Below are 21,512 nucleotides of genomic sequence, written 5' to 3' on the forward strand. Positions count from 1 at the left end.
CAAATGAATCTGAACAGTGATTTTTGCAGAGGAAGCAAGAAAGATTTAGAAATCCAAAAAGGTATTGCTGAAAAAACATATAGCAATTTGGGAAGGGAGTTCATTTTAAAAGCAGCCATACAGCCAAACCAAGAGATATGATAGTCTTCCCATTTACGTAGATCAGTAATTACCTTATTAATTATGGGGGTGACATTACATCTAATAAGACTAGAGGTATGTGTGGTGATTTGAATACCTAAATACTTTAAGCTAGCGTTTTGCCATTTATATGAGAAATTGGACTTTAAGGTGTTCATTGTTTGTACAGGTAGATGAAAAGATAGTATTTCGGATTTGCTAGCATTTATTTTATAATTGGACAGTGAACCGTATCTGGAGAGCTCTGCATGCAACACTGGGAGGGAGATGATAGGGTTTGTTAAAGACAGTAGGACATCGTCTGCGTATAACGATATTTTAAAGGTAGATTTCCTATTGTAATACCGGTAATATCAGGGTTGTCCCTTATTCTCGCAGCCAACGGCTCTATGGATAAAGCAAAGAGCAGAGGGGACAAGTGACAACCCTGTCTAGTCCCGTTAGATATTGTAAAATAATCGTTGGGGTTAGTGTAGGGTATCTTAAGAGCTACGCTTGGCTTTGAATACAATTTATGAATGGCATTTAGAAAGATGCCCCCCTATTCCCATTTTATCCAAAGTTTGGAACAGAAAGTCCCAACTAAACCGATCGAAAGCTTTTTCTGCGTCCAATCCCAAAAAAACTGACGATAATTTATGGAAGTTAATATGATCCTACCAAGTTTATTGCCCTACGGATGTTATCTCCTGCATATCTACCTGTTATGAATCCTACTTGATCGGCGTTAACTAAAAATGGCATCATAGGAGAGAGTCTGTTTGCTAAAATTTTTGAGAAGATTTTCAGGTCGGCGTTTAGGAGTGAAATCGGTCTGTAATTGGACATTTCCAGTGGGTCCCTGCCTGGCTTGGGAATAAGGACCATGTGTGATTGTGTCATGGTTGGAGGGATAGATTCTGCTCCCATGAAGCCATTAAAAAGAGTGGTTAATTTAGGAGTGAGGATAGACTTAAACTTTTTATAATAGGCCACTGAAAAGCCGTCTGGCCCAGGTGCCTTATGTGGCTTTAGATTTTTAAGAACCTCAAAAACCTCCTCACTGTCTATGTCCCTATTAAGGATTTCTAATTGAGCAGGTGTGATACTGGATAGCCTACAAGAGCCTAAATACTTACAAATATCATTTAATACAGGTTTTACAGGTTTTACAGGTCTTTAAATAAAGTGGATATTATTCTCAAATCATAGTGGGTGGAGCCCCTTTTATCTTTTAATGCGAAAACTGCATTTCTGGATTTTATGTCCCTTAGTTTTTTAGCGAGAATGGTATGTGCCCTATTACCTTTTTCATAAAAAAGCTGTTTAGTAAACAGAAGTGCTTTTTCTACTCTAGCAAATTGCAGATCGGATAATTCTTTACGTTTAGATTCTAATTGGGCATAGATTATTCTATTTGGGGATTTTTTATGGCTTTCCTCTAGTTCTAGAATGTTATCAAGTAAGCTAGTGATTTTTCTTTGGTGTTCCTTCTTTCTAGCACTAGTGATGCCTATTAATTTCCCTCTAATACAAGATTTATGGGCCTCCCAGACTGTGGAAAATTGAGAAACAGATCCCTCATTGGTTTCAAAATAAAATTTAAGGCTTTCCTCAATACTGAGTACTGTTTCTTCATCAGTCAAGATGCTGTCATTCATTCTTCAAACTGAAGGTGTGTGGGGGCTGCGTGCTAAATTAAGGAGCATCTCTACTGGGCGTGGTCAGACCACGTTATTGGGCCTATTGTAGAAGAGATTAATGTTGAAAGCAAGTGTGGGGATATGAAAAAATAGTCAAGTCTAGAGTATGTGGATGAAGTATGCGAGAAGAAGGTGAAATCTAATTCCATTGCATGCAGAACTCTCCAGGCGTCCAGATATCCAAATTGTTTGAGTAGTAGCCTAAAATGGCATGAGGTCTTACAGATTGTAGGAAATGAGAGTGGCTGGAGTTCAGATTTCCTGTCTCTTATGTGTGAAATTATTAAATTAAAATCCCCTCCCAAAATTACATGAGGGCATGCCAATTTCTCGATTTTTAAAAGTGTTTTTTCTATAAATTGCAGTTGGTGGTCGTTAGGGGCGTAGATGGAGGCTAAAACCAAATGGATTCCATGTAATGTACCTTGGACAATAAGATAACGTCCCCTGGGATCACTGTGCACCTTAGAGACTATGAACGGGCATTTGTGATGTATTAAAAGAGCTACACCGGCTTTCTTAACATTAGCACTAGCTAGGTATGAGACAGGATATTTTTTGCTTTTTAAATATCCAGGCTTCTGTGATGAAAACCTGGTTTCCTGTAAAAATACAAAATCTGCATTAGACCTCTCTAGGTCTTTTAAGGCTAAGTACCGTTTACGCACCGAATTTAATCCTTTAGTGTTTAATGTTAACAATTTCACCATTTTGGTTTATGTGAGGATGTTTCATTCTGAATGCCTGAATCCCAGGGGAGGTCTAAGCGGACATGAGTATAGTTTATTTGGTGAGCCCCATAGCTGACAGAAAGAATAGAGTAGAAAGAAAAGGCAGAGGAAAGAAAAGAAGAAGAGAAATAGATACCCTGGGGGTAGGAGACCCCCTTAGATAACAAGCATAGTCTGTTACATTTGCATATTGCCACAGGACCTGTGGAGGAAAATATAATTAGCAATAACATGCAGAATGCAAATAACCTTTTAGTAGTAACATTAATAATTAAGTGTGCAAGGGTGCTGGTATCCCTTGCTTGGGCACGACCCGCTTCGCGCCACATGGGAGGTAGCATGAGGACAACGTTAGAGTCCGGCCGGTCAGGCCTACCATGGCTAGGCCTTAGCTAAAATTCTGAGGTGGGAAGTTCTCCGCATAGTTATTAATGATTGGGAACAAAGTGAGCCTCGGAGATGTTACAGTCAATCAAGTGGACGAGTGACCATGAGATTCCTCGGAAGGAAAAGTCAGAGAGACATTTCCTTTTGATTTGTTTGAGACAGTTTTTGTGACCTTGGGCATGCTGAGACCAAGTCCCTTCAAGAGATCAGATGCGTCATCTGGATTTGATATGGCGTGGTATTTGCCATCATTTATAGCTATTAGCTTGAATGGGTACCCCCAGCGATATTGAATCCCCTTTTCCCGTAATAAAGTGGTAACCGGTTTTAGTTTGCGGCGTTTCGCCAGCATGATTGGGGAAATGTCACTAAAAATCTGTATATCATGATCTTTGAAGGAATAGGATGACATATTTCTTATTGCTGTGGATATGGCGTCTTTCGCCTCAAAATAATGAAAACGAGCCACAATGTCCCACAATAAAGGAGCTCCCTCAGGCCTAGGACCTATCGCTCTATGCGCCCGATCAAAGCGCCACATGGACTGGGCCACATCCGGGCAAATGGTGCTGCATAGCTCGGTCAAGTAAAACTTAATGTCCGCAGGTTTAACCGAATCGGGGACCCCCCTGAATCTTAAATTGGATCTGCGATCACGATTTTCATGATCCTCCTGGGCACTTTGCATATCAGGCACTGTGTCCGTTAGCTTACCATTCTCCTCTTCATGCTGGGTGCAGCGTTTTTGTAAGTCCTCCACGTCCAGCTCTACCCTCGAGGTGCGGGCCGCCACCGAGGCAACCTCGGACCGAAGGTCAGCTAGTGCGAACGAGACCGCTTCCTTTATGGTCGAGGAGATTTTTCCTTGGAAGTCCGCAAAGCAAGTTTCCAGAATCTGCCTTGTGACGTAGTCAGCGGATTCTCCCTTCTGAGCCTTAGACGCCATCTTAGGTTGGGTTGTGTGCTGTGCAGGCCTCAGGAAGTATGAGTCCAGATTGTGGTTGTCAGGGGCTATCAGCCTCTTAGATCGTCTCATACGGGAGCTGCAGGGCTTCACGAGCTAAATTCCGGTGTGTCCAGTCCTGTTGCGCAGCTAATGCAGTAGAACGAGGGCTTTGTAGTGCGGCCACGCCACGGAGCACTTAGCCTAAGCAGCCATCTTCCTTCGCGCCGCGCATGCTACAAAGCTTATTTTCAACTAAAATTGAATGTAAATAAGGTAGTCAGTGGTGCTCGGATATTACTCAGATATTACTGCATGTAACCACCAATCACGAGTCGATATTCGTAATTATAAACCCACCGACTTTAATGGTTAATAGCAAAGCCCCCTTACATGCTAGAGACACCAAATTTGCCAGATATGTTAAGATGAACAGTGGGAACAAGAGGAATTTTTTTTTTTCAAAAAGACCTTATAGTTTGTGAGAAAATCGATTTTGAAGTTTCAAAGGAAAAAAGTATACATTTAAATGGGGTAAATGACAGGGCCCGGTTCACACTTGCATTTTGTGCAAATACTGACCGGTGGCACGGATCCGTTCCGGTCCGGTTCGTTCTGCGAACATCAGTTTGCCATCCGGATCCGGTCAGTTCACGTTCAGTTTGCATCCGTATTTACTTCCGTTCTGATTTTGATCCGTTTCCGTTTTCAAAGAGGGGTCTGGAAGGTCTGGAAAAGCGCTGGGGTCATTTTTGGAGAGAGCCTGCTGTGTGGATCTTTGGAGAGAGAGCGTGGACCATGGATCCAGTGGTCTGCGTGCCCCTTGTCCCATGAGGCTGCGCCTGGACGGTCGGGTCCTCCGTGGAGTATTCCCTGGCCTCCCGGGTAGATGGCCGCCTGTGCCATAGAAACCCCACAGGAATTGGGGTAGGACGGCCGGCTTTCATCCAGAAGTGTGCTGTGCACTTCCGTTTTTCATTGGTTCCTGTAGTGCTGGTTTTTTTGTCTGGATCCGTTCCGGCGGCGGTGGACCCTCCAGTCAGGAAAACCGACGCAGGTTGGAAAAATCCGGACCTCGGACCGGACCGCAATCCGCATCCACAATGGATGAGTGCATACAGATCCATTGATAAACATTGGACCCTTTCTCGTCCATTCTGTTTCCGCAGTATGTGGTCTGGCTGCGGTCCGCAAAATAACGCCAATGTGAACCAGGCCTTCATGTATTTACCGCATTTAAATGTATACTTTTTTCCTTTGAAACTTTAAAATCGATTTTCTCAAAACCTATAAGGTCTTTTTGAAAAAATGTTTTCCTCTTGTTCCCACTGTTCTTCTTAACATACCTGGCAAATTTGGTGTTTCTGGCACGTAAGCAGGGCCGTATCTATTAAGAGGCACCCGTGGGCCGGTGCCATGGGCGGGTCCTCGGGGGGGGGGGCGGGCGGGTGGCTACTGTTTCAAATAATATTATCTTTTTTTTTTTTTTCCCCTGACTTTTTTTTTTTTTATTATTTATTTTTTTTTTTTGGGGGGGGGGGGGGGGAGCCAGCCCAGCAGTTACTTACAGTTTGCAATTGCAAGCGCTCCCCCCCTCCCGCCGCCACCATCCGCAATGGTTTCGTCTGCAGATCAGATCCACCAGGATGGATTTTCAGATCTGCAGATTGTCTGATCTGCAGATGAATGTCAGTTAAACTAGGTGTGTATGATGATCTGCAGATCTCATAGACTATGAATGCAATTGGCAGGAACGGATCTTTGGCAGGAACAGATCTTTTGCAGATACTGATCTTTTGTGTCTGTACAGCATCTGTGTGTGCAGCATCTTGCAAAGATTTTTTTTCTGATGGGGAGTGCAGCTCCATAGAATAGACTGTGTAGGTATGGCTCTCATACTACATGGAATGGGGTAAAATTGGTCTGTGATCGTTCGTTTTCAAAAGACTATGGTCTGATGTGTGTATGTGGCCTAAGGCTGTTACCATTCCTAGAAATGCATATAGCTGGATTAGGATTACCCGTTTAGTCAAATAAAAGTGTTAATTGGAGATGACAATGTTGAATGGAATTGTTAGTTTGATTTTTTTTTTTCACATTTATCTTGTTAAATTTATCTTAGACAATGTCCATTGTATGATTCTTCATCACCCCTGTGTGGGTCATGAATTATTTCTGCACTATTATATTTGTATGATTCTTCATCACCCCTGTGCGGGTCATGAGTTATTTCTGCACTATTACATTTGTATGATTCTTCATCACCCCTGTGCGGGTCATGAGTTATTTCTGCACTATTATATTTGTATGATTCTTCATCACCCCTGTGTGGGTCATGAGTTATTTCTGCACTATTATATTTGTATGATTCTTCATCACCCCTGTGTGGGTCATGAGTTATTTCTGCACTATTATATTTGTATGATTCTTCATCACCCCTGTGTGGGTCATGAGTTATTTCTGCACTATTATATTTGTATGATTCTTCATCACCCCTGTGTGGGTCATGAGTTATTTCTGCACTATTATATTTGTATGATTCTTCATCACCCCTGTGCGGGTCATGAGTTATTTTTGCACGATTATAAAATCTGTGATTTGATCACTAAATTGCAATATGCTGCTGTAACTTCTCCCTGTGTGTGGGAGCAATGCATGTTCATGTTATGACTTTTGACAACTTTCATTACTTTCATAAAAGGAGTTAAACAAAATACTGTAGTTTGTCATAATTTTTCATATTTAAACGTAACAATCACATTTAGAAGTTCTTGTCTAAGATAAATTACAAATTCAAAATGGATTCCAGCTGCATTTGAACTTTTTTTTAGGCAAGGGGCACTGACAAAATAGCTTGATATTTAAAACTGCATTGACATACTGTATGTTGACATGTGTAAAACCAAACCTGAACTTGCTGGGGAAGACAAAAGTGTTAAATGCTTACCTAGATGACAGAAGTTTCTGGACAATCCAGAGCCTTCCTTCCACCCATATAAGGTATCTAACGTTTTATCCCCAGCAAGTTCAGGCTCAATTTAAAAAAAAAAAAAAAAGAAAAAAAAAGAAAAATACATTGGACACTGAGGTGGCTGAAGCCTGGAAGTGTTGCTAAAAAGGTTATAGATATAAGTCTATGCAAGTTTCAGATGCTAAACACTGAAAATGGCTGACATAAGTGGTTATGGGGGCTTGCTGTCTTCAGAGCTCCATAATTTAATCCCTACCATAGTCTTAATTGAATGTCAGTTCTATATAAATCCATAATATGGTGGATAAAATCTTCTGCAGCACTTTGCAAATACTGGGTTTGCCCCCTGTACTTGGTCAAGGGACAGTCGTGAAAGGTCTTCCTCACCCATGGACAATAGAGTATAGGACATCATGCTGGGTGAACATAATGCCATTTCCCAGAACTGACAATTTCCTAAATGTCCAATCTACTCCTGATCAACAATGGGATCAGTCAGGAGCAGTTTGAATACAGAGGACGACTGACATTGCTAATGAAGAGAAAAGTAAGAATTCACACAGCAGGGCACAGGGCTGGGCTCATATACCTCACTCTTAAGTTCCCCAGAGCGTTTCCATGCTCTGTACACTCTACTGCTATATCAAAAGTCAACTGTATCAGGGAAAGAAATGGGCAGTGCTTTGAGCTGCAGGATGCCTGCAGTCAAATATTCTGGGTGTCAACTTCTGCCTGTCCCCAGACATTGCACTGGAACTGGTCTGAGGGGGGGATTCTTTGACCCCCATGCATTTGCCTATGGAGTACATGGTCATATCACTGACCTATGCTTACTGGAGCTCACAATCTATTCCCACTATAGTGTAATGTAACCATATTTTGTATTTAAATAGAACTGACATTCAGCAGCACTTTAGAGTACATGCATAGTCATGTCACTGACCATCTACAGAGGTGCTCACAATCTAATCATTCCAAACATATCAGTACATATTTACATAGCACTATGTCGGCGCTATATAAAAAATACTAAATAATAAATAATAATAATAATAATAGCACTAACCTCTGCAACACTTTAGAGTACATAGCCAAGCCATGCCACTGATTGTATTCATGGGGATCACAATCTAATCCTACCATAGTCATTGGCTACAGTCCTATTATGTATTTATGTAGCAATGACCTCCTCAGCACTTTACAGCATAGTTATGTCATTCACTGACTGTCTTTAGTAGCTACTCATACCATTTTTCTGGGAGAAAACCAGGTTCAATGTGTGTTTATGGGAATACTACAGTTAGTTGTTTAGAGGCCTATTCACTCATATTTAAGAGGAAACACGGTCACACTGACTTTGTTGCACCATACCAAGGTAACGTCTCTGGCCCCGCCCATTTGAGTTTGTGGCCACGCCCCTTAAAATTGGGGCACCACCCACCAAATGCAGTGGCCCTGCCCACTGGTGTAACCATGCCCATCTTCACCCCATGGGGGGGGGGGGTGCCAAAGGTCTGGTGCCTAGGGGAGCCAAAATCCTAAATACAGCCCTGCACGTAAGGGGGCTTTGCTATTAACCGCTAAAGTCGAATACCGACTAGTGATCATGAGTAACTCGTGATCACAAGTTGGGTAACGAGTGCAATCACGAGTGCATTTGTGATTTGCATTCGTGATCGAGAGCCAATCCCTAATTACGATCTTGTGATCACAAGAAATGATTCATGACATGACTTAAGGTTTCGGACATTTTGAACACTTTAGCTGTGTCACTTTGATACAGCAGTAACTTTTTAAATATTTACACCATCTTAGTGATATATATCTTGTTTTTTTTTTCAGTACAATCTAGGACTTCTTTGGGTAATATTTTTTATTAAATCCTCGTTTGGCCATTCCCGGTTAAAATGATACCTCATATGCCCTATTTTATTACTAGCTGAGCATAAAAACAAAAGTATTTGACCAGCACCATCCATGTAATTTACTTGGATGCAGCCGGTCAACTATTTTTGTTTTGATACTGATCTGGTGTGCTGCCAGATCCACATTGGCACATCCTAATTTTTTCCAATTATCCCCAGCCTGGGCGTCTGTAGCGATTGGATGCATTCGCCAGGGTGACAGTTTGGGGGCCATGGTTCCGTAGATGCATTGCTAGGCAATGGCAGAGCGATACATCTGTAGAGCATTGGGGCTCCAAACTTTTGCCCTAGCAATCGCATTTGATCACTACTGGAAGCAGTCATTAAATGTCATAAAAAGGTATGGGTATTTCAGGGGGCTAACAATGGGTTACTAGGCTAGGCCGGGGTTAAAACTTGACTGGGGATTTAAAAAAAAATGTTTTTATTTTATTAGGACAATGTCACTTCACTTTTTCTTTGTTTAACTTTATTGAATGATTGTTGCCATTTGCTCATCCACAGGACTGTGCACTTGCGTGCACAATCACATGTATGTGCGGGAGCGTGCATGTGTAGCGGCAGGTGGCGGTTTTTAATGCAAGATGTAGATTCTACATGCTAAAACCTATAGCAGTCCTAATTAGGACATAGAATATTTGTCCTGAAACGGAAAGTAGTTGAAACAAAACACTTTTATCTGGCTAAGCAAACATTCTGGATAATACCACCAGGTTGAACTCAATGGACGTATGTCTTCTTTCAACCCAAATAACTATGTAAAACCAGAGGGCTGTAAACCTCAAAGCTAATTCTTTACTTTTGTTAGGAGCCGACGTAATGAGATCTGACGTAACACTAACTAGGGATGATCAATCAGATGCACAGAATAACTCTTTGTATTGCATTGACATTTATTGTTAATGTTATACAGCTTGAACTTGAGTCAAAATAAATTGTTAATACGTTATTCTGATTGGTTAGCTATTTCAAGCTGCAAATAAATAATTTACATGAAATTTGAATTCAAGTAAAAATTATTAGAATTATATTGGAAATCTCTAACACTGACATGGCTGGTATGCAAACTTGACAGTTTACATTTAACTTCTGAAAGTAAATCTTAGTACACACCAGGGATGGTCGTAGTCAGCCAACTTCGCTACGCTGGAACTACGCCTATTTTTACGCAAATACGCTTCGCAATCTACGGCTCCGAAATCAGCCACTTTGCAACGTTAGCATACCGTAGACTACGCATTAAAATACGCAAGCTTCACGTATTGTGTAGCGTAGTTGATGCGACCGCTTATGCCCCTATGCTGAAAAATTTCCGCAATAATCTGCTAACTATCCGCATACACAAACTATTATAAGCATACATTCAATCATCCAATGCGGAATTGTATGCGTATAAAGGGCAATAAAATTTCTGCGCATGCGCAATGACCCATATAAATGCAGTTACCGCACGCGTAGTTGACTTCGCAATACATACGTCAACTACGCGTAGCGGGCGAAGCTTCGCATAGCGGGACTACGACTACGCGGAAATGCGTACGTGTAGTTCTTAAACTTCGACTACGAACTACCATGCGTAGTTGCGTACTACGATGCGTAGATTCACGCTGGCATAGTTTACGAGCAACCCTGGTACACACCCTCAATTTTAATTGCCCAGTGATTGGCCAATTTTACCACTGCCATGTAGTATGCCAAATCCTCCTGATGAAGACCGACGTCGGTTGAAAATTGTCGAGGTTGCAGCAGAATTCAGTTACAACGATCTACTGAAGGGCTGACTTGGTCAGCTGTATAGTGCTCTGTGCTGTAATACACTAGCGTAGCCCGGAACCAGCTGAGCGGATGTACACGCGGCGAGGTTTTGGGATTGACATACGGCTAGAGCTCTCACGCTACTGAACCGCTGGCAGTGGGAAGCAGCACGTGGATCAGTGGAGACTGATACTAGAATGCACAGTTTTTGTGTGAGAATCTGCGGGGAGTTTTAGTCATCTATGTTAAAGGATACCCGAACTGAAATGTGACATAATGAGATAGACATGTGTATGTACAGTGCCTAGCACACAAATAACTATGCTGTGTTCCTTTCTTTCTTTCACTGCCTGAAAGAGTTAAATATCAGGTATGTAAGTGGTTGACTCAGTCCTGACTCAGACAGAAAGTGACTACAGTGTGACCCTCACTGATAATAAATTCCCCTTTTTTACCTCTTTCTTGCTTTGAGAAGCCATTTTCTGGTAGGAAAGTGTTTTATAGTTGTAATTTCTTATCAGTGAGGGTCACACTGTAGTCACTTCCTGTCTGAGTCAGGACTGAGTCAGCCACTTGCATACCTTATATTTAACTCTTTCAGGCAGGGAAATAAAAAAAAGGAACACAGCATAGGTATTTGTGTGCTAGGCACTGTACATACACATGTCTATCTCATTATGTCACATTTCAGTTCGGGTATCCTTTAAGAGACTGTGAAGCGAGAGAGCTATATTGCCAGCATTTTGAGACATCTGAAACTGTGAGTCCAACTTGTGATATATATATGAACGCTGATAGAGATCACAAAGCACCTATGTGGGAAGATAATTAATTAATTAATCAATTCAGTGATTTGCAGTAATGATCGTAAATCAGATAATTATGATTATGTGAAATTCTGCGTAAATTTTCACATTTACGCTTATACGTTATTATGATTTGTAAATTCAATGGATTTCATACAGTGATTCGTAATCTTGCCTAAAATTTTAAAAATTTTGTGTAATTTCCTGCTGACTTTGGCAGTACCCATATAAGGTAGTGACACCAAAATTGCAACATATGGTAAGGAGAATAGTGGGTACAAGTAAAACATTTTTTCTAAAAAGACCCTGTAGTTTTAGAGAAAATTGTTTTTAAAAATGCAAAGAAAATTATTATTATTTAAAAAAAAAAAAAAACACAGTTCGAAAATCATTTTTCTTTGCATATTTAAAATAGATTTTTTCAAAAACCACAATGTCTTTTTGAAAAATTCTTTGTTTTTGACTTGTACCCAATATTCTCCTTAACATATGTAGCAATTTTGGTAGCAATAGCATGTATGCTTTGCTATTAACCACTAAAGTTGACACAAAATTTAGCAAAAATTTAAATTGTTATGAAATATGACTATTACATACAAAATTAAATTTTCCCTAAAATTTTGCATTATGATTACGATGCATTCATGTAAATTTCGATGCAAAATTTTGCATATGCGGAACTTCGGCCCACCACTGGTGGTATGTGTAAGTGGTCTGATTGTGTGGAGTGTTGGCAGTGATGGATATTGATAAAAGTTCTGTGCATAAACATTTTGGAATCTTTTACTGATTGGTTATCGAAGGATATTTTATGGTGAAATAGCATGCTATATAATTGTGTTTTTGTATACTATTTTGTTTAGAAGGTTGAAGGGACTCCTTCTTTAACACGCAGCTTTTTGAGTTTTCACCTACCAGTCATTAATATTGGATTTCATGTAGTATAAGGGGCCACCAGATTTTGAATACTGTCAAAGTTACAGATTATTACTACTAAGTTCTACTATTCCAATCAGGCCTGGATTTACCTCACAAGGATCCTATAGGCCCAGATGTCCTGGCACCTTAGACTTCACCCTCCATGACCCTACAAACCCCCACCGAACTGCACCACAAGTGTGCTGGCTGTCCCAGCTGCCACTTCTCCCTTACTTCCCTTGCCTGTCATAGGTAGCTACAGGTGCCCCTTAGCATTAGGTAGCCAGAGGTACCCTGAGTAATAAGTAGCTGGAGATGCCCCCGACTGAAGGGAGATCTTGTCAGTGGAATGCAGAGAGCTGGGTAAGTGACTCTCATTTACACTCTGCTCAGGACTCTGCACAGGGAAGGTAGGGAGGGAGATGCTCGAGGAGAGGAGTGAGACGCCGTTCCATCATCAGGTGCCTGTAGGCCTGTGCCTACAGTGCCTTATGGGAAGTCCGGACCTGATTCCAATGATTGCTGAAACATGGAAAATAATGCATTTATAAAAATGTTGGGGCAACAAAGAGCTATTTTTTTTTCTTTTGTGCAAAAGGTGGATCAGCGCAACACCAGGCCGCCTCCGAATGGCCTCCGAATGGCGTCCAATCAAATAAAATTTTCGATTTCATTTGATTAGCCGCACCCAGGCTATGCATATACATAGGTTAGGATTTAGTTAGTGCTAGGCCCCTCCCATGGAGGATTGACTTCTTCGCAGTGGGAGGGACGAGTACTTAATAGGTTGCATGCAAGCTGTTACAGGAAACTAACATTCTCCTCCAGTGGTAGACAGGTCATGTGTATGCTCGGTGTGTATTATATCCCACAAGTGGGGCTTGCACTCTTTTGCAGGTAGGCACTTGCCTGTTTTTAAGTAGCGCTGTTCATTTCCTTGCTATGTACTATTTTTTTTTCCTGCAAAATTTACCTGACGTACCTGATTAACGTGTTCGACATACAGGACTTCAGCACAAGGGGGTTTGTCTCCCACTCACTCACCCATCATGACCATCTTTTGATACTTCAGGCAGTATTTCTCCTCTCCGGTACAGGCCATCGAGTTCTGGGCTTCACAATCACCCTTTTCACTATAACAGGCTGGGCAAAAAACTCCGTTCTTGGTTCTGCTTTCCGCTGGCACTTTATGCAAAAAATTGAAGAAATTAGGCAGTTATTTCAAGTATGTTTTTTTTTAAATTATTATTATTTATTGTATTTATAAAGCGCCAACATATTACGCAGCGCTGGACATTAATTTAGGTTACAAACAATATTTAGGGGTGACAAACGGAAATATGACAATACAGGAATACAAGAAAGACCAGATCACACAGCACAGTATGAGTACAAGGTAATGCTTAGTCACTGGATGGAGCATGGAGATCACACAGCACAGTATGAGTACAAGATAATGCTTAGTCAGTCACTGGAGGGGAGCATGGAGATCACACAGCACAGTATGAGTACAAGGTAATGCTTAGTCACTGGATGGGGCATGGAGATCACACAGCACAGTATGAGTACAAGGTAATGCTTAGTCACTGGGTGGAGCATGGAGATCACACAGCGCAGTATGAGTACAAGGTAATGCTTAGTCACTGGATGGAGCATGGAGATCACACAGCACAGTATGAGTACAAGGTAATGCTTAGTCACTGGTGGGGCATGGAGATCACACAGCACAGTATGAGTACAAGGTAATGCTCAGTCACTGGAGGGGAGCATGGAGATCACACAGCACAGTATGAGCACAAGGTAATGCTTAGTCACTGGATGGGAGCATGGAGATCACACAGCACAGTATGAGTACAAGGTAATGCTTAGTCACTGGATGGAGCATGGAGATCACACAGCACAGTATGAATACAAGGTAATGCTTAGTCACTGGATGGAGCATGGAGATCACACAGCACAGCATGAGTACAAGGTAATGCTTAGTCACTGGAGGAGAGCATGGAGATCACACAGTACAGTATGAGTACAAGGTAATGCTTAGTCACTGGAGGGGAGCATGGAGATCACACAGCACAGTATGAGTACAAGGTAATGCTTAGTCACTGGAAGGGAGCATGGAGATTACACAGCACAGTATGAGTACAAGGTAATGCTTAGTCACTGGAGGGGAGCATGGAGATCACACAGCACAGTATGAGTACAAGGTAATCCTTAGTACTGGAAGGGAGCATGGAGATTAGGCAAGTTAGGTTCACTCAAATGCATAGCATGGGTGCACAGTAATGGAGGTGAATGATTAGGTAGGACACAAAAGGAGGAGGACCCTGCCCAAAGGCTTACAATCTAGAGGGAGAGGTAGGGACACGAGAGATAGGGGGACCAGATTTCAGCTGTGGGTTTAGAGCAATTGTGAGGGGTGGTAGGCCAGAGTGAAAAGGTGAGTTTTGAGGGCCTTCTTGAAGGTGTTGAAGGAGGGGGCTGCCCTAATGGGTGGAGGTAGGGAGTTCCATAGTGTTGGAGCGGCTCTTGAGAAGTCTTGGAGGCGTGCATGGGACTGGGTGATGCGGGGGGCGGTTAGGCGAAGTTCATTGGAAGAGTGGAGTGAGCGGCTAGGTGTGTACCTCTGAGTAAGATCAGAAATGTAGATTGGACAGGTTTTGTGGATGGATTTGTAGGTCAGACACAATATCTTGAATCTGATTCTGGATTGGATAGGAAGCCAGTGGAGGGATTCACGGAGGGGAGCCGCCCTGGTGGAGCGATGGGAGGAGTGGATAATTCTGGCTGCCGCATTCATGATGGACTGCAGTGGGGCTATTCGGGTCATAGGGAGACCAGACAGAAGGGCATTGCAGTAGTCGAGGCGGGAAATTATGAGGGCATGGATGAGGAGTTTGGTGGTGGCAGAGGTCAGGAAAGGGTGAATCTTACAGATGTTACGACGTTGGAAGTTGCAGGACTTTGTGTGGTTTTGGATGTGGGGAGTGAAGGAGAGTGTGGAGCCCAGGGTGACACCCAGACACTTAAGTCTATCTGGACGGATATATCCGTCCAGATAGACTGTGCAGCTCCCGCTGCCTGCCGTTACTCCCCCAACCCCCCCCCGATCAGTGAATGGGAATATAATTCCCACTCACTGATCTAAGTCACCTGCAGAAAAACCAACACTCTCTAATCAGAGAGAGCGGTATTTCTGCAAAAAAAAAAAAAAGTTTCACAGCCATACATTTTTTACACTACATTACATTATTTTACATTTAAAATTATCTGTTTCCCTCCCACACCAAAAATTACCCAAATACATTTCTTAATTAGAAAAAAATTAAAAAAATTACAATAAAAAAAACAACATAAATAGTTACTTAAGGGTCTGAAATTTTTAAATATACATGTCAAGAAAGTATCTTATTATATTTTTTAAAATTATAAGCTTGTAAATAGTGATGGACCCAAATTGAAAAAATGCACCTTTATTTCTAAATAAATTATCCGCGCCATAAACTGTGATAGGGACATAATTTAAATGGTGTAATAACCCGGACAAATGAGCAAATAAAATACATGAGTTTTATTATGGTAGCATGTATTAATTTTAAACTATAATGGCCAAAAACTGAGAAATAATGAATTTTTCTATTTCTTTCTTAATCTTCCTGTTAAAATGGATTTAGAAATAAATAATTCTTAGCAAAATGTACCACCCAAAGAAAGCCTAATTAGTGGCGGAAAAAACAAGATATAGATCAATTAATTGTGATGAGTAGCGATAAAGTTATTGGTGAATAAATCGGAGGTGAACGTTGCTCAGATGCATACGATTTTCGACACTGTAGGCTGAAGTGGTTAAAGGATCAATGTACATACAGTAAACTTGTATTGCATTTCCTTTGAAATCAAACCTTGTAAGTTCATGTGTAGATATAACCCCTTTTAATTATTTCCTTGTATACTGTAGTGTCTGTTCACTGCCTCCCCCAGCTTGCCACCAACTATATGCAGAGTGGCACAGGGAGTGTTTTGATGTATACCTATTCCGGGCACTGAATCAGGTCTCTTCTTCCATGCTGTATCAGCTTAAAATCAGTAATGCTTGTACATTAAGTAAAGTGTCACACTTTGCCCAGAGGGCCTAACCAAAAATGTACAAAATAATAGTATCAATAAATCTTTCCTTATTTTCCGGAAGCACATCTGAGTGTGTTACCCCGGGAGCATAGGAAATTTGTTTAGCAGAGGACTGGACTGATTGATAATCATATGAAGAGTGATACATTGGGTGACTAGTAGTTTAGTATCATTCCGAGGATCTTTGCTGAACTCCCCCCCCCCCCCCCACATACTATTCATAGTGGGGTGTAGCCATCTCGTCACCCCTGATGTCACCCCTGAAATGGGGCATTATCAGGAGAGTATAGTGCACAAATAGTAACAACGTTTCAGAGCTCCTGACAACGCCCCGTTTCAGGGGTGAAACAATTGTTGAATATTTATGGTTATGCACCTATGTACCCTTCTGATCTGTTTGTACCCTAGCTACCTTCTGTGTGAAGGCTGTATACACCTATAGCTGACCCCTATGGGGTCACCTACAAGGCTTATAAGCAAAGGGCAAGCTGTATACCTAGGTTGAATGCAAATGACACAGTAGCATATCCTTCTGTATATCCATATATTTATACGTGTTTATACGCATATTTTTAATTGTGATCAGGGGCGTCGCTAGGGCCTTTGATCCGGGGCACCGCCCCCAAACCTGTTGCCATGGTGCCCCGGATCGATTGAGTGCCAGGAGAGGGCACTGGGTGGAGCGGCAGGGGGAGCGGGCAGTTAAAAACTCACCTCTGATTGCAGACCCCATCTTCTTCAACTTCCTTCCCCGGCGTCCGTCACCTTGGTTACAGCGCCCCCTGTGATGTCATCACAGGGGACGCTGTTACCAGGGGAGGAAGTCTGAAGAAGCTGGAGGCTTGCAAACTGCCTACTCCCCCCCTCCCCCGCCGCTCTGCCAGCACTGCCTCCTTACTCCCGCCTCCTACACTGGGGAAGCTACCTATCTAACATAAGCTGATGGCAGCCACCTATCTAACTTACGCTGGGGGCATCTACCTATCTAACCTATGCTGGGGGGAAATACCTATCTAACCTATGCTGGGGGCAGCTACCTATCTAACCTACACTGGGCGCATCTACCTATCTAACCTACGCTGGGGGAAGCTACCTATCTAACCTACACTGGGGGCATCAACTTATCTAACCTACGCTGGGGGCATCAACTTATCTAACCTACGCTGGGGGCAGCTACCTATCTAACCTATGCTGGGGGCATCTACCTATCTAACCTACGCTGGAGGCATCTACCTATCTACCTATCTAACCTACGCTGGGGGCAGCTACCTATATAATCTATACTGGGGAAGCTACCTATCTAACCTACACTGGGGAAAGCTACCTATCTAACCTACGCTGGGGGCAGCTACATATCTAACCTACGCCGGGGGATGCTACCTATCTAACCTACACTGGCGGCAACTACCTATCTAACCTACCCTGGGGGCATCTACCTATCTAACCTATGCTTGGGGCAGCTACCTATCTAACCTACACTGGCGGAAGCTACCTATTTAACCTATACTGGGGAGGCTACCTATCTAACTTACACTGGGGGAAGCTACCTATCTAACCTACGCTGGGGGCAGCTACATATCTAACCTACGCTGGGGGAAGCTACCTATCTAACCTACGCTGGGGGAAGCTACCTATCTAACCTACGCTGGGGGAAGTTACCTATCTAACCTATGCTGGGGGCAGCTAGCTATCTAACCTATGCTGGGAAAAGCTACCTATCTAACCAACGCTGGGGGCATCTACCTATCTGACCTACGCTTGTGGCAGCTACCTATCTAACCTAAACAACAAAAGGGACGGCACACCACTGGCTGCAACAAACTGTTGTATTCACGAACAAGTACACTACATGTTACGGAACATTACTTCCTTCATCAGGTGACAAACGTTTGTCACCTGATGAAGGAAGTAATGTTCCGTAACATGTAGTGTACTTGTTCGTGAATACAACAGTTTGTTGCAGCCAGTGGTGTGCCGTCCCTTTTGTTGTTTGGAGTATCCATTAGCCGTGGGAGCAATCCGGCTGAGACAAGGCACCGGCAGTTATTCAGGATTAGGACCTGATACATCTATTCCCCGTGAATCCAGTTGATGCGACCTATCTAACCTACACTGGGGGAAGCTACCTATTTAACCTATACTGGGGGAAGCTACCTATCTAATTTACACGGGGGGAAGCTACCTATCTAACCTACACTGGGGGCAGCTACGTATCTAACCTACGCTGGGGGCAGCTAGCTACCTATCTAACCTACACTGGGGGCAGCTACCTATCTAACCTACGCTGGGGGCATCTACCTATCTAACCTACGCTGGGGGCAGCTACCTATCTAGTCTACGCAGGGGGAAGCTACCTATCTAACATGCGCTGGGGGAAGCTACCTATCTAGTCTATACTGAGGGGAGCTACCTATCTAACCTACGCTGGGGGCAGCTACCTATCTAGCTTACGCTGGGGGAAGCTACCTATCTAACCTACGCTGGGGGAAGCTACCTATCTAATCTACGCTGGGGGAAGCTACCTATCTAACCTACGCTGGGGGCTGCTACTTATCTAGCCTACGCAGGGGGAAGCTACCTATCTAATCTATACTGTGGGCAGCTACCTATCTAACCTATGCTGGGAGCATCAACCTATCTAACCTACGCTGGGGAAAGCTACCTATCTGACCTACGCTGGGGGAAGCTACCTATCTAACCTAGAGGATTATTTTAAAACAGTTTTACTTCAGTTCTGGGGTTCCGATTGGTAAGGAAACCTCTCAGAACCACGGTCAGGTGGAGTCTAATAAACTCTGTGAATTAGAGGGACCTGCTATCTTGGGAACACCAGAAATATTACAAAACTGTGCCTAATATTAAAAAATAGCTTGTAAGGTTTGTTGAACTTTTGGGAGTCTCCAGCTGGCGTGATAAGGATCACTCCTGTATCTCTTTCAACTCAGGCCAAAAGGCTGCTACGTGTCGGACACCTGCTGAGATCGGTGCTGAGCAGTCTAAAAAGGGATGCCTTAGATTGGTTCTGTCAGGCTGATATCTAACCTTCATCTGATGGTGGATGAGCTATATAACTACCCAGGGGGTCCCAGGAGGCCATGAAACCCGGTCATCACACTGAGGTGAGAGAAGCTATGTAATTAGAGAAGTCAGTGTTTGCCAGCAGAGCCAGGAAGGAGAGAGAAAAAAAAAACTGTGGATTTAAACCAAAAATGTCATTTTGACTATTTTGCAATGGGATTTGCATTTGCGACTTGAATGGCGCACACACGGTTTTCTTGAGAACTGTGTGAGCGTCACATTGACCATGCCCATTTACTTTAAAACCGATTTTCGCAAAAACTATAAGGTCTTTTTGAAAAAAAGTTTTCCTCTTGTTCCTACTGTTAACATATCTGTTGTGATGTTTCTAGCATGTAAAGAGGCTTTGCTATTAACCGCTAAAGTTGGTGGATTTTTAATAACGAATACCGACTAGTGATCACGAGTAACTCGTGATCGTGAGTCAGGTAACAAGTGCAATCAAGAGCCGATCACTAATGCCGATTACGACCTTGTGGTCGCAAAAAAACGACTCGTGATGAGCGTCCCTGGTTGTCACAGAGGGTGACTTTTGTAATTTACAGGCTGATCCTGATTACAGGCCTAGCAGATCATGCCTCTTACTCCAGGCCTTATGTCCGCCCTGGCCACGGGAACATCTATCCTGTACTGTCCGCCACCACACAGTATGTCATTTAGTCCTACTTTGATTTGCTTAAATATTATTAATATATTGTAATTACTCTGGTGCATGCCATGTATTTAAGGCCTCTGATCCATACAAATATTTATTCGGCAGGTAGTTGCCCAATTTGTATGTCTTTTGTCTCATACAGAGGCAAACGTTCAAATATTTATTTAGCAAGAAATCTATCCGCCGCTTCCGGGTCCCATCATTTCGGCCAGTGAGGGCCGGTCGACGCAAATGTGATGCGCTCCCTCCGTACTGCACAGGCGCATGCGTAAAGAGATGGAGTCCCTGTGGATGCGGAAGACTGGCCGCGCCCGGTGGAAGTGACGGGACCCGGTACCGGCGGATAGAGGCAGCGGAGGACGGCGGCGTGAAAGCGATCCATGCGGATAGGGCTGAAGGAAGCCCCAGGTATGTATAAAATCTTTTTCCATTCTTAAGTAGAGATAGCTTGAACCTCTGATTTTAGGTTCGCAAACCTCGAACACAAACTTCCGCAAAAGTGCGGGTTTGCGCGAACTTTGCGAACCGGAATAGACTTCAATGGCGAGGGAAACTTTTAAAATTTCAAACAAAGGGCTAAGGCGAGGCATTGGTCGAAAGAATGTCTGAATATCCGACATCAACATAAGATCGCTAGAGCGTCTTGTCCTTGCCTGCGTGGACATGGGAGAAGCAGGGCCGGATTTGTACTTTTTACCGCCCAAGGCCAACTATATCGTCTGTATGGTTGTTATCTCTGTGTCCCCCAATGAGAACTCTCCTTACTTTCCATCACTGGTGTCACAGACAATAGCTATTTTAGTAATGTGCGTATAGATTATATGTTATGTTTTGAACTTTTATGGTATGCTTGCCATCTCCTTAATGATGGACCCAATGTGTCACCATGAGAGTTAGGCTGATGTGTACCTGCAGGATAGACCTTACATATCTTGCAGGGACATCACAAGTACAGGACAGTGAGTTCAAAGGTTAAAGCTGTCCTTGTAGATAAAGATGGCTGCATAGAACAGCTCTACTGCCACTCACTGAGCCGCCCCTAAACTTCTGGTGCCCTAGGCCATGGCCTATGTGGCCCTGCCAGAAATCCGGCCCTGGGGAGAAGGATTACTGGCAGTGGCACCTTTATTCCGTTGTGCTTTGACATCACCCTTAAACGCACTGTAAAGCATACTGGCCAGTGCAACTGCTGCATTCTTTCTGCCTTCTGGTGAGTTGGTAACATCTCTTCCACTTTGTGCCTATACCGAGGGTCTAGTAGTGTTGCCACCCAGTACAGGTCAATCCCCTTGAGTTTTTTTTATAAGGGGTCCCTCAACAGGCTGGGCAGCATGATAGACGCAAACTGCACAAATTTGGATGCAGACGTACTATCCATCCCCTCTTGCTCTTCCT

General features: G+C 43.0%; 1 protein-coding gene across 1 annotated transcript in view; it reads right to left on the reverse strand.

The window, feature by feature from the left end:
• Positions 1–17,153, reverse strand: part of LOC137521976 (phospholipase A2 inhibitor and Ly6/PLAUR domain-containing protein-like) — an 84,453-nt gene extending 67,300 nt beyond the window's left edge. The window contains exons 1-2 of the mRNA XM_068241957.1: positions 17,099–17,153; positions 13,304–13,444 (exon numbers count right to left, since the gene is read on the reverse strand). Of these exons, the coding sequence (XP_068098058.1) occupies positions 13,304–13,444; positions 17,099–17,117 (160 nt within the window). The 5' untranslated portion in view covers positions 17,118–17,153. The remainder of the gene's footprint in view (positions 1–13,303; positions 13,445–17,098) is intronic.
• Between the last annotated feature and the right edge of the window lie 4,359 nt (positions 17,154–21,512).

This window comes from Hyperolius riggenbachi, chromosome 6 (assembly GCF_040937935.1).
Source record: "Hyperolius riggenbachi isolate aHypRig1 chromosome 6, aHypRig1.pri, whole genome shotgun sequence".
Taxonomy (NCBI): Eukaryota; Metazoa; Chordata; class Amphibia; order Anura; family Hyperoliidae; genus Hyperolius; species Hyperolius riggenbachi.